Below are 12,524 nucleotides of genomic sequence, written 5' to 3' on the forward strand. Positions count from 1 at the left end.
GGCCAGCTAGAGTAAATTAGTAAAGGAAAGTTTTAATCTTGTACATATTTTCTTATGATGGTCCATCCAGTCAAATATCTCTTCCCATTGTTCTACATCTTGTGTACTGTACAATATTTAAGAATGTAGCTAAATACGAAAATTCATAGTTTGGATAATAACATCTTGACAGCACAATACCATTTGGATTATATTTATCTGAAAACCATAAGACCAGAGGCTACTAGGTAAGTTAAAAATATATAATGCCAATTTAACTTACTTATCAACAGATTTATAATCTGTTGCTGAAATATTTTGTTGTATGTCATCCTGTAGGAGTTGGATAATGTTATATGCTGCTGAAACTATCTCCCTGTCCTCTGATTCTTCCAAATATGTCACGGGACCAGCAATAGTGTGCTCAAGTTCGCTCAACAGTTTTTGAAGCAGACTTTGCCTGTCCTCCTGTAGAAAAATTAAGCACAAGAAACAGAAAATAATTGAACATATTGGGGGTCTATTCATTAAGCTATGCTAGTGCCAGAGCAAGCCATAATGAGTGTTAGAAAAGCTTTAATATGCTTTAAAACTACTAATGCAGCTTAATAAGTACAATTTCAGGATCAACATAGTATAAACACTGCTTCCTGTGCTAAAATGGAAATAAGCTTATTACCATGCAAAATCAAGCTAATGAGCTCATTGGCATTTAAACCTGGCTGTAAAAGTGAGAAGGATGTGCAATTAAAAGTTCTTTCCTATTCTATTCATTAAATATAAGTCCTTTTTTTTATTTATACCACACCGCCGTTTATTTCTGCTTGTCACATTTATAGGACTGGAAATCCGTTAATGTTATTTCTTGTGACAAGCAGAAATAAACGGCGGTGTGGTATAAATCAAAAAAGGACTTGTATTTAATGACTAGAACAAGAAGGAACTTTTAGTTACACATCCTTTTCACTTTTACATACATGTTGCATGTTAATTCTCACTTACTCCACCATTTCTTTTGCAATTTAAAGCTGGCTTACATAAACTGTGTTAATTCTACTAGTGAACTAAAGTTAACTAAGCTGTAGTTAACTTTCTCTGGCCAAGCCCTGGCATACTAACATTTGTGCTGATACTCGGGCCCCGGGCTCCTTCCCATCAAGAAAGTTTAAAGGACAAAGAAGCCCTGCAAGAAAAGGTTTAAGTGGGCAGACCGAATGGGTCGGGTGGTCTTTTTTCTGCCATCATCTTCTACATTTATATGGAAAGTATAGGCAGGAAAAATAAATTTACTCTCAAAAAAATCATTTGCACAGCATTTATTTATTAATTTTGTTTTGCTCTGTCAATTGCTGGTTTTGCTATAAGCTGTTATCATGATTATGTACAATTCAGACTGAAATTTTATTTGACAGCCCAATAAAAATAGAGAAAATGAACACTGTACACAAGAATGGGCATGCACACAGAATCACTGCATGCCCATTCTTGTGTACAGAATGGCATGCAGTGCCATTCTGTACACAAGAATGTACACTGTACTCTTGGGGTGGGGTGGGAGTAGAGACAGAAAATAGAGAACATTAGTCTACATTGTATGTCCAGTACTGAAAGGGTCAAGTACAATTGGGAAACACAATAGCTAATATTATATCTAGCCTTAATACTCTTCAGATTGCAAATCATATCACACATACTTGCTATGTCATTAGAGACGAAGAGACTCTGATCATCATGAGATGTTTACCTTATTGAACGCAGCTGTGAAATTCATTAGTTTCTCTGTTTGCAAGTCAGCTAGGTCATATCTAGGTCTCAGATCTCCCATAACAGCAACCAGATTCCAGACCATGCTTAGAAGGGACATGTTGTATGTTGACTCTGTAAACAATTATATTGTTGTCAAGAAGGCTTTCAAACTCTTAGATGGTGCTTCATATTTTAATTTAACAGCATCATTACTCTGGCAGCCGCGATATCTGAGAGCAGAAATCAGAGACAGGTAATATAGGGAAAGACGAGGAAATTAAGGAGGATTTTCAGAACTACAGTCTGGTGCAGGTATTTCCAACTAGTTTTCTTTATTTTTTACAAAAAGGATTTCATTTTGAATTTTTTAATCAAAAAATGTATTATAGTTTTTATTTATTTGTATAATATATAGCTCGCCTTTCCACCAAAGTCTCAAAGCAGAGAACATAATCAATTACATAAAAATAACATCAAATGTAAAAGCATAACATAGTAAAAGATAAAACTGAAAACCAAACTAAGGCCTAGATTAATAAAAAAGCTATAAATATGTCAGGTGGAGTACGTACTACCAGTTTTACCATGGAAATGATGTATTATACTGAAAGTTGTTAATTTTGTGTTAGCTGTTTAATGTTCTGCATTGTTGCGTGCTATATTCTGCCTATATAAATAAAAAATTACAAAAAAAAAAGCTATAAATATGTATTTATTTTATTTATTTATTTATTTATTTATTAGCTTTTTTATACAGACATTCATGGGTACATCATACCAGTTTACAGTATAACTGAAAGGAAGCGAATACAAAAAACCAGGGGGGGAGGGAGCAGCAAGGAAGATATAAGGGGTGAGCGCAGCAAGGGAAAAAACAGGACAGAGAGAAAAATATAGGAACAGTACCTGATGGTGAGCGAAATAGTGCCCACGATAAAAAAAAAAAAATGGATGTGGTTATGTTAATTTCCTGTGTACCCCATTGCATTGGCAATTTTTGCATCACACATTGAGCATCGCGTCAACACATCGCATGACATTTTACATAGCACATGTTGATTTGTTTGTGGTGCATTATTTTTCTGGTTTATATATACTGGCTTCCTGCAGCTGCCTCTTTGAGGGTGTATCAGACATTTGGAGAGAGGTGAGTTGGTGGTAATTAGTAGTTGGTTGGAGGTATTTAGCGAGTTCTGAGTGAGGTGTCCTGTGGCTTGTTCTCATCTGTTTCCCTTTCCCTTTGTCTATTGTCTTGTGTTTGTCTCTCTGTCCTTGGGTTTAGCTGAGGTGAAGGAGGAGGGATGAAGTATGATGGTGAGGCAGAGAAGTGGTGAGGCATGGTGGTGAGGCGGAAGAAGATTGCTGAGGAGGAGTGGTGAGGCATGGTGGTGAGACTTTGGAGGAATGATGAGGCATGATGGTGAAGTGGAGTAGGAGTGTGAAGCATGTGAGGTGTGGTGGTGCGGCGGAAGTGGAGTGGTGAGGAGTTGTGATGTGTGGTGGTGTTGAAGAGTGGAGAGGATGGAGCATGAGAAGCAGTGGCAGAGAGGAGAGGAGAGGCATGAGGAGAAGAGGAGGAGGAGGAAGAAGAGTAAGAGGGAGGATGAGGGCAAGAGTGCTTGGGGAAAGAGGAGGAGGCATAGGGACAAGGACAGGAGTAGAAATAGGGAGGGGGCAAGGGATAGGATGAGGCGGGAGGGGAAAGAGGATAGGCAGGTGAGTTCAGTGGAAGGAAGATGAAAGGCTAGGGATAGACAATCCAATGGGAGAACTGAGAGGAGAGAATCACCTTGCTGGTGGCTGAAAGGAATCAGTAAGTTTTTGCTTGGGAAATTTTCTTTTTTAAAAGTATTGGGACACAGTTAACTATTTGGGAATATTATTTAGTGTGTGTGTGTGTCTTTGTGCTTTTGATAGTCAGTAAGGCAGGGAAAAAACTGAAGTTAGACTATTTTTAAATAGTCAGTCAGTGAAGCAGCTAATAAGCAGTAGTTAGTGTGTTTATTTTTTTTTTGTCAAAATTATTTTTATTAAAACATCATAAGTACAAATAAAATACTTACAGGGAGCAATTAATAACTATATACATTACTAAAATAAGCTCAAACAGCTCCCCTTATACCTTCTTTTTAGCATTTATAAGAACAAAGCCCAATACACACATTCACAACCCATACAAACACGCACACAGTACTCACAACCATTTCCCCCACCCCCCCCCCACCCCCCTACTCTAGGGATATATCCTTCAAAATTTAAAACACATAAGTCATCAACTGCTCCCACAAAATTCCCATTGTAATGTCAGTCAACTCCAAGAGGAATAATATCCAGCAACATTTAAAGTAGTCTGAAGATCAGACGGAAGTAGATCATAGCAAGCCAACCAACAAGACTGGTATATCAAATCTCTTTCTCTCTCACTCCTTAAGGCAACCATCTGTTCCATTTGCATTGAGAATGCAAGCCGCCCATACCAGGCCCGCAAGTCAGGAGACTTATCTGGTGTTATCCAATCAGCTAAAATAGTACGGCATGCCAGTAATACGGCAGTGTGACCAAATTTATCTAAGGATAATTTGTAAGAAGAAAGAGTTCCTCTTAGACCAGATAGAAGCAGCTTGCCCGTACAAACAATAGAAGAGGCAGTACATTGAGCAACTACTGAAATCACTTTTTTCCAAAAAGATCTATGTACCGGGCACAAAAATAATCTATGTGCCAAAGTACCTGTTACTTGATGACACTTAATACATTTAACATTAGCAAAAATATTGAACTGGACTTATAAGACCCAGATTATTCGAGCTTCTAAGCAGATGATTATAGAATTTCAAGGTCATAAGATTCTCCTATTTAACGATTTTTCAATAGCGACTATGGTGCAACGAAAGATTATGTCTCCGGGGTGTACTGAGTTGCATAAACATGGCATCAAGTTTGGTCTACTTTATCCAGCCAAGCTGCGTGTTTTCCATGATAACAAAGTTCTCGTTTTTACCTCTAGAGATGAAGCTGATAGATTTATAGCTACCTTACCACCTTACCAGCAGTTGGAGGAGAATAATGGTTCATAATGGGGGAATCAAGCATTAGTTTGTTTACTGTTGTGGAATTTTTTGTTTTTATTTTTGTTTAATTTGGTTTCAAAAGAACTTGAAAGTTTAACTGGAGTATCAGGTCCTAATTTTGGGGACCGTGCTGCTCTATAATGTTCTATTAATGCTGCATGTTTATTTTATTATTGATGTTCGGGAGGAGGGGGACATGGGGGGGCCTAGAGGGGAGCCTCTCTCTCTATTGTTTTTTGTGGGAGAAATGGCTCTGAGCCTCTTGGGGCAGAGTGTTTATTTTTAATAGTCTGTAAGGCAGCTAGTAAGCAGAAGTTAGAGTGTTTGTATATTAATAAAAAAAAAGGTTTCCAGAAGCTAGAAATAAGCTAGAAGCAGTGTATACCTAAGTAAAAAGGTTGAAAAGTTCAGCACTGACCTTGGAAAGGTGTTAAGGTAGTGTGATTTGGACTGATTAGGTACCAACATTATTAATCAAGAGAGCAGTGAGTCACTCTGGCTGACTTAGACTGTTTGTATTTCCCAAACCACCCACCCCTAGCTCATCCTTTAATTTATAGGCAGGTGCCACTTTCACAAAAAAAAAAAAAAAAAAAAAACTTATTGAGAGTTTGATCATTCCCCTGTAGGCCACTACCAGACATATACAGACATAAGGTGAATTCAATAATACATTTAAAGGACATTAATTAGAAACATTCCTACTCCCATAGCAACCTAAAACTTAACTAGGAACTGAACAAATTTGAGATGAAGGCAGCAGTCCAGCAGCAAGAGTGGGGGCTTCCCAGTCTTTTGCATCGAGTGTCACATGTATGATTTTTTGCCCGCCGGTGAGAAATTGTACATGTGCATGCGATGCAAAGAGCTCCTGTCTCTCAGAGAATGAGTCCGATCTCTGGAGGCTAGAGTGGCAGATCTGGAGGAGCTGAGGCAGACAGAGAGGTATATAGATGAGACCTTCAGGGAAATAGCAGCCAAGTCCCAACTTCAGACTGGCAGCCCTGGTGCTGCCTTGGAGGAAGAAGGTCTCATGATTGGAGAGCATCAACCTGGTGCAGCAGGAAAGGATTCTGTAGCAAGGACCTGCTCTCCAGGTGGTGCATTGTCCTTTCGCACCAAGGATGTGTCTCCAAGGCCTACTGCCCAGGAGGGAAGGGTTAGGTCGGCCGTCATAGTTGGTGATTCGATTATTAGGAATGTAGACAGCTGGGTGGCTGGTGGGCGTGAGGATCGCCTGGTAACATTACCTGGTGCGAAGCTGGCGGACTTCACGTGTCACCTAGGTAGGATTTTAGACAGTGCTGGGGAGGAGCCGGCTGTCATAGTACATGTGGGCACCAACAACATAGGAAAATGTGGGAGGGAGGTTCTGGAAGCCAAATTTAGGCTCATAGGCCTGGATTTATCAAAATGCGGTAAGTACTGCATGCGATAGCAAAAGGGGCGTGGTTTATGCAAAACAGAGACAGAGATGGTAACTCACAGTTGTTGTAGGCAGCAGTGTCTTCCTGGCAGAAGTGGAGTCCAAGTAGCGAGTCCAGGAACATGGGCCCTCGAGGAGCGAGTACCAGTTCCAGACTGCGACCTGAAAGATAAGAAAGAGAGAGAGGCCCCCGAGAAGCGGGTACCCCAAATAGAGTAGGTCCAAAGGAGGCAGAGTTGCAAGGTACGGAGAGTGAATCCCATCCATCGGAAACCTGGAACGGAAACCTTTGCTAACTCGGTTAGCTAGCAATCGCATAGGCCTTATATATTCTAGATTCCAAAAATATTTAACCTATCTTTTTCTCTAACAGCCTAGTTCCACATTCCCTGTTATAATGTAACTTTTGGTTTTTGTTCGCTCTGTTTAACTGGTTCCTCCTAGTGTAATGTAAACTAGTACGATAAGACCTGGTTTTGAGCATCGGTATATTAAAAGGATTTAAATAAATAAATAAATAGATGCATGACGTCATCACAGGGGGCCGCCCCTGAGGTTCGCACCACTGAAGGTACTTCAAAGCAGGGCCGCGCAGCGCGCACGCCCTAAGGCAGCTGAACAGCATGGCGGGAGGCAGCGCCCAAGCCGGTCCGGGGATGCTGGAGAGGACAGCAGGCAGAAGCTGCGGCAGCCAAACATCCGTCAACCGCAGGAGGAGTCGCCAGAGAGGTAAGGAGGGTGGAGTGGAGATGTTGGGCAGCGACATCTCCTCTTCAGGTACCAATCTTCGGTTTAGAAGGATGCGCAAGGTGAAACTGACGGAGCATCTCTTTGTCAAGGATGTTGGCCTGAGACTCCCAAGAGTTATCTTCGGAGCTGAAACCTTCCCATGACAGAAAGTATTCAAGTGTATTGCCTCATCTTCGGACATCAAGTATCTCTTCAACCTTGTATTCTAGGTCGTCTTTTGCGTTGATAACAGGTGGTACCTGAATCTTGGAAGTAAATTCGCTGAGGATGAGCGGTTTTAAGAGTGAAACGTGGAAAGCGTTATGGATGTTGAGTCCAGGTGGTAGCTTCAGACTATAGGTGATGTTGCCAAGACATCGGGGGATAGGAAATGGTCCAACTTGGCGAGGAGCGAACCGAGTGGAGGGTAGCTTCAGTCTGAAGTGTTTGGTAGATAACCAGACTTTATCTCCAGGTTTGAAGACTGGCACTTACGAATGATGAGCGTCATAGTACTTCTTAGCATGGTCACTCGCTTTATTCAGCATGTCCTTTGTCTGAACCCACAAGTTATGGATTTCATCAGCAGTAGCTTGAGCTGCTGGGGACGTCACTGAGAGCTTCAGTGGAAGTGGCGGTGTTGGAGAACGTCCATATACCACTTCAAAAGGTGTTGATCCAGTTGATGTTGCTGGATGAAAGTTAATGGCAAATTCAGCCCATGGTAGCAGTTCGGCCCAGTTATTCTGATGGGAACTGATGAAGGCACGAATGAACTGCTTCAAAGTTCTATTCATCCGTTCTGTTTGACCATTTGATTGTGGATGGTAGGCTGAAGTGTAATCTAGAGAGATGTCAAATAACTTGCACAAGTGCCGTGAATTGTGAACCACGGTCAGAGACAATGTGACTAGGTAGGCCGTGAAGGCGAAATATGTGCGATATGAAGAGCTTCGCAAGCTCCAAGGCTGAGGGTAAGCCAGGAAGCGCTACGAAGTGGGCCATCTTGCTGAAGCGATCAACTGTTACCCAGATGGTATTCATTCCTCCAGAAAGGGGTAAATAGACTACAAAATCAGTAGTGATGTGTGACCAGGGCTGTTCCGTAACTGGCAGAGGTTGCAGCAGTCCCCATGGTTGACCAGAAGCGGGTTTGTTCTTGGCACAATTTGTACAGGATGCCACATAGGAATAGGTATCCTTCTTGATCGTAGGCCACCAATATAACTTCTGGATTTTGAGCAGGGTACAGCGTTGACCAGGATGGCCAGCCAGCTTGGAATTGTGTGCCCAAAAGAGCACCTTCTTCCTGAGGTGTTTTGGAACTATGGTCTTACCAGCGGGCACAGAATGGGTAGTCGCCAAGATGACTTTCTTTGGATCAGTTATGTGCTGAGGTTCTTCGGGCACATCCTCCGAGAGAAAGGAGTGTGAAAAGGTGTCTGCTCTGGTATTTCTGTCTCTGGGGAGATACTTAAGCACAAAGTCGAAACGATTAAAAAATAGGGACCATCTGGCTTGTCTGTGGTTAAGACGTTGTGCGTGGTGGAGATACTCTAGATTTTTGTGGTCTGTGAATACAGTTATTTGATGTTGAGCGCCTTCAAGCCAAGGCTGCCATTCCTCGAATGCAAGCTTTATTGCCAAGAGCTCTTTATCGCCGATCCCATAGTTCTTCTCAGTCGGGGAGAATCGTCGTGAGAAGAAGGAACAGGGACGTAAGGCTTTCAAGTCTCCTGTCTGGCTCAATACGGCCCCCACGCAGACATCTGAAGCATCAACTTCAACGATAAAGGGCTTGTTGGGGTCAGGATGCCATAAGCATGGTTCTGTGGAGAAGGCAGTCTTCAGATTCTTGAACGTGGAAATGGCCTCCGCAGACCATTTTGAAGCATTGGCACCCTTGCGGGTCATAGCGGTCAAGGGTACTGTTAAAGAAGAGTAGTTCTTTATGAAGCTTCTATAATAGTTGGTGAACCCCAGGAATCTTCTCAGGGCCTTCAGGCTGGTAGGTTGGGACCAATTTTTGATACTCTCAAGTTTGTGAGGATCCATCTGGAAGCCTTCTTTAGACACAATATAGCCGAGGAAAGGCACTGAGTCTTTGTGGAATTCGCACTTAGAAAGTTTGGTGTAAAGTCGGCAGAGTACTTGTTTGACATCCTCAATGTGAGTGGGCAGGTCCTGGGAGAAGATTAGAATATCATCCAGGTAGACCACAACACTCTTGTACAGCAGATCCCACAAGATGTCATTCATCATGTTCTGAAATATGGCGGGTGCATTGCACAGGCCGAAGGGCATCACTACGGTAGGTACTCGAAGTGGCCGTCTCGAGTGTTGAAGGCTGTTTTCCATTCGTTGCCACTACGAATGCAAACTAAGTTGTAGGCCCCCTTCAGCTCGAGTTTTGAAAATATTTTGGCCCCTGAAGCCAGTCAAACAGCTCCGAGATTAAAGGCAAGGGGTAACGGTCTTTAATTGTGATCTCATTCAGACCTCGGTAATCGATACATGGACGTAGGGTACCGTCCTTCTTCCCCACAAAGAAAAAGCCTGCGCTGGCTGCAGATTTCGATGGTCTGATAAACCCCTTCTGAAAGTTCTTTTCAATGTATTCGGACATTGCCTTTCTCTCAATTGCTGAGAGAGGATAGACACATCCTTTAGGAAGTTCAGTATTGGGTTTTAGTCTTATGGCACAGTCATAGGACCTATGTGGAGGAAGAATGTCAGCCACTTCTTTGGAGAACACATCCCCATAGGATGCATATTGGGGTGGCAGTCCTGGTATCGCCGGAGTCGTAGACATGCAGATGACAGGAGTAATCTCCTAAAGGCACCTCCCTTGACACTCTGGGCCCCAGCGGGAGAGTTCCAAGGATGCCCAGTCAAATCAGGGTTGGTGCGCTTGCAACCAGGGTAACCCCAGGACGATAGGGTGCATGGCCTTTTCCAGCACAAAGAAGGGAAGCGATTCCGTATGGAGAGCTCCGGTGCAGGGAGTCACTGGTATGGTTTGGCAAGTCACATCACCCGGTAAGGGCTCTCCATGGATGGAGGATAGAAGTAGCAGAACGTTCAAACTGACGAGGGGAATCCTCAGGTGTTCCATTAAACGTCGGAGAATAAAGTTGCCTCCTGCCCCTGAATCAACTAGGGCAAGAGTTTGAACTGTAGACGGTCCACAGGTCTAGGAGATTGGGAGAGAGAGTGGAGGAGAGGGCGTATTGAGACCTAAGAACAGTCCTCCCTGCAGGAATTAGGCCCGTCTGTTTCCCAGACAAATAGGGCATGTAGGGACATCGTGGCCGGACTGACCACAGTACATGCAAAGACCACGCCTCTTCTCTCTTTGGAAGTCAAATGCCCGTGACAAAGTTGCATCGCTTCATCTTCACTGGCAGCAGGAATTACTGGAACCATCCAAGGTGTAGGTTTAGCACTAGCCTGTTTCAACCTATTAGACTGGAGTTCCTTCACCTTGTCACAAAGCCGGTGATCGATCCAAGTGGCCAAAGCTATTAGTTCGTCCAGCGAGTCAGGTGTTTCGCGAGCGGCCAGCTCGTCTTTTAAATGGGTATCCAGGCCTCTGAAGAAAAGGGTCTTCAGGCATTTAGGTCCCAGCAGAGTTCTGTAGCAAGAGTTTTAAACTCTATCGCAAAATCAGCCAGTGGTCTGTTGCCTTGCTTCAGGTCAACCAAAGCAGAGCCGGCAATGGTAACTCGAGCAGGATCATCAAAAACGGATTTAAATAAGTCCGGAAATCCATCTATGTCCTGTAATATAGAATCCTTGCATTCCCACAGTATAGACGCCCAAGACAAGGCCCTTCATCCAGATAAGAAAGGATGTAGGTAGTCTTGGAAAAAACTGTAGGGAACTGAGAAGGCTGTAGAGCAAAATGCATGCAGCACTGGTTTAAAAAGCCCCTGGTCTTCTGAATCTCTCCCGAGAAATGAACTGAAGCTGCCAGTGGTACAACAGTCTTTAAAGTTACGTCCTGTAACTGACCTTCATTGCTGGAAGCAGTGCCTTGGGTCTTCAGTATGTGCAGCTGATGAAACGCTGAAGTGAGTTTCTCCAAAGCATCTTTTTGCTCCGAAATGCGCAGGGCCAGGCCCGGTATGGCCTGCAGGGCATTGAGCTGTGCCGGATCCATGGAGTTAGCAATCTGTTATTATTTGTAAGGGTTTTGGGTGGATCCCTGGACCTGTGGCAGATGACCACGCCCATGGGGGGAAGTCCCGTGAGGAGCCACAGGTCAGGCTCAGCATAAGAGACACACACACTAGTTCTTTTATTATACAGGATTGGTGGACCACCAGAGGTGTCAGTAGTGAGCTGGAAGTAGCCCAGTTGGGCTTGTAGTCCCTCAGGCTCTGGAACAGCGATCCCACAATGGCTGTGCTATAATAGAGAGAACAGAAATTGTGAGTAGTAGCAGGATATGCAGAGTTCAGGTTGGTAATGTACTTACGCAGCGGTCTCTCAGCGAGGAGCACAGGAGTTGGAGTAAAGGCAGGCCCTCGAGGAGCAAGTATCTGGTTCCAGGGAATAGCTCTGAGAGACAGAGATGGTAACTCACAGATGTTGTAGGCAGCGGTGTCTTCCTGGTAGAAGTGGAGTCCAAGTAGCGAGTCCAGGAACATGGGCTCTCGAGGAGCGAGCACCGGTTCCAGACTGCGACCTGAAAGATAAGAAAGAGAGGCCCCCGAGGAGCGGGTACCCCAAATAGAGTAGGTCTGAAGGAGGCAGAGTTGCAAGGCTCGGAGAGCGAATCCCATCCGTCGGAAACCTGGAACGGAAACCTTTGCTAACTTGATTAGCTAGCAATCGCATAGGCCTTATATATCCTGGATGCATGATGTCGTCACAGGGGGACGCCCCTGAAGTTCGTGCCACTGAAGGTACTTGAAGCAGGGCCGCGCGGTGCGCATGCCCTAAGATAGCTGAACAGCATGGCGGGAGGCAGCGCCCAAGCCAGTCCGGGGACGCCGGAGAGGACGGCAGGCAGACACTGCGGCAGCCAAACGTCCATCAACCGCAGGCAGAGTCGCCAGAGAGGTAAGGAGGGCAGAATGGAGATGTCAGGCAGCGACAGTCGTAACAATGAGTTAAGAAAATAATTATGTTTCCATGCCAATCATTCCATGGCATCTCCACAAGGACAACCAAATAAGATAGTATTTGCATCCAACTGGAATAAATGTAATAATGAGAACACCTGTCCCTTGGAGACTAGAGCAACATGTTTCACGTAAGCCACAAGTACTTTAATTACATCTGAAAAGTTACACAGTACAGAATCAAATGCAATTTGTGATGACTACAAAGCATTTTCTCATGAGACCTATTATAACAAGAATCATATTTTTCAAACAAAGTTTTTGGGTGAGTTACCTTGTAAATGCCAATCTTGTATCGAGTGTAACATTGCTATGCTAACATTCAGTCCTGCTTTCGCCTTGCTGTAAAAGTCTTGGGTTGCTGACAAAATATTCAGGCTTTCCAAAGATGTTAAATCACTAAAGGAAAGAAAGTAACAACAATAAAGCATTTGGAAAAAAGTA

The 12,524-nt window shown here is 43.7% G+C and overlaps 1 protein-coding gene across 1 annotated transcript in view; it reads right to left on the reverse strand.

Annotated features, from left to right (window-relative positions):
• Window positions 1–12,524, reverse strand: part of ABCA13 (ATP binding cassette subfamily A member 13) — a 929,477-nt gene that overhangs the window by 788,633 nt on the left and 128,320 nt on the right. The window contains exons 8-10 of the mRNA XM_029587089.1: window positions 12,355–12,479; window positions 1,724–1,857; window positions 263–447 (exon numbers count right to left, since the gene is read on the reverse strand). Of these exons, the coding sequence (XP_029442949.1) occupies window positions 263–447; window positions 1,724–1,857; window positions 12,355–12,479 (444 nt within the window). The remainder of the gene's footprint in view (window positions 1–262; window positions 448–1,723; window positions 1,858–12,354; window positions 12,480–12,524) is intronic.

This window comes from Rhinatrema bivittatum, chromosome 2, assembly GCF_901001135.1.
Source record: "Rhinatrema bivittatum chromosome 2, aRhiBiv1.1, whole genome shotgun sequence".
Lineage (NCBI taxonomy): Eukaryota > Metazoa > Chordata > Amphibia > Gymnophiona > Rhinatrematidae > Rhinatrema > Rhinatrema bivittatum.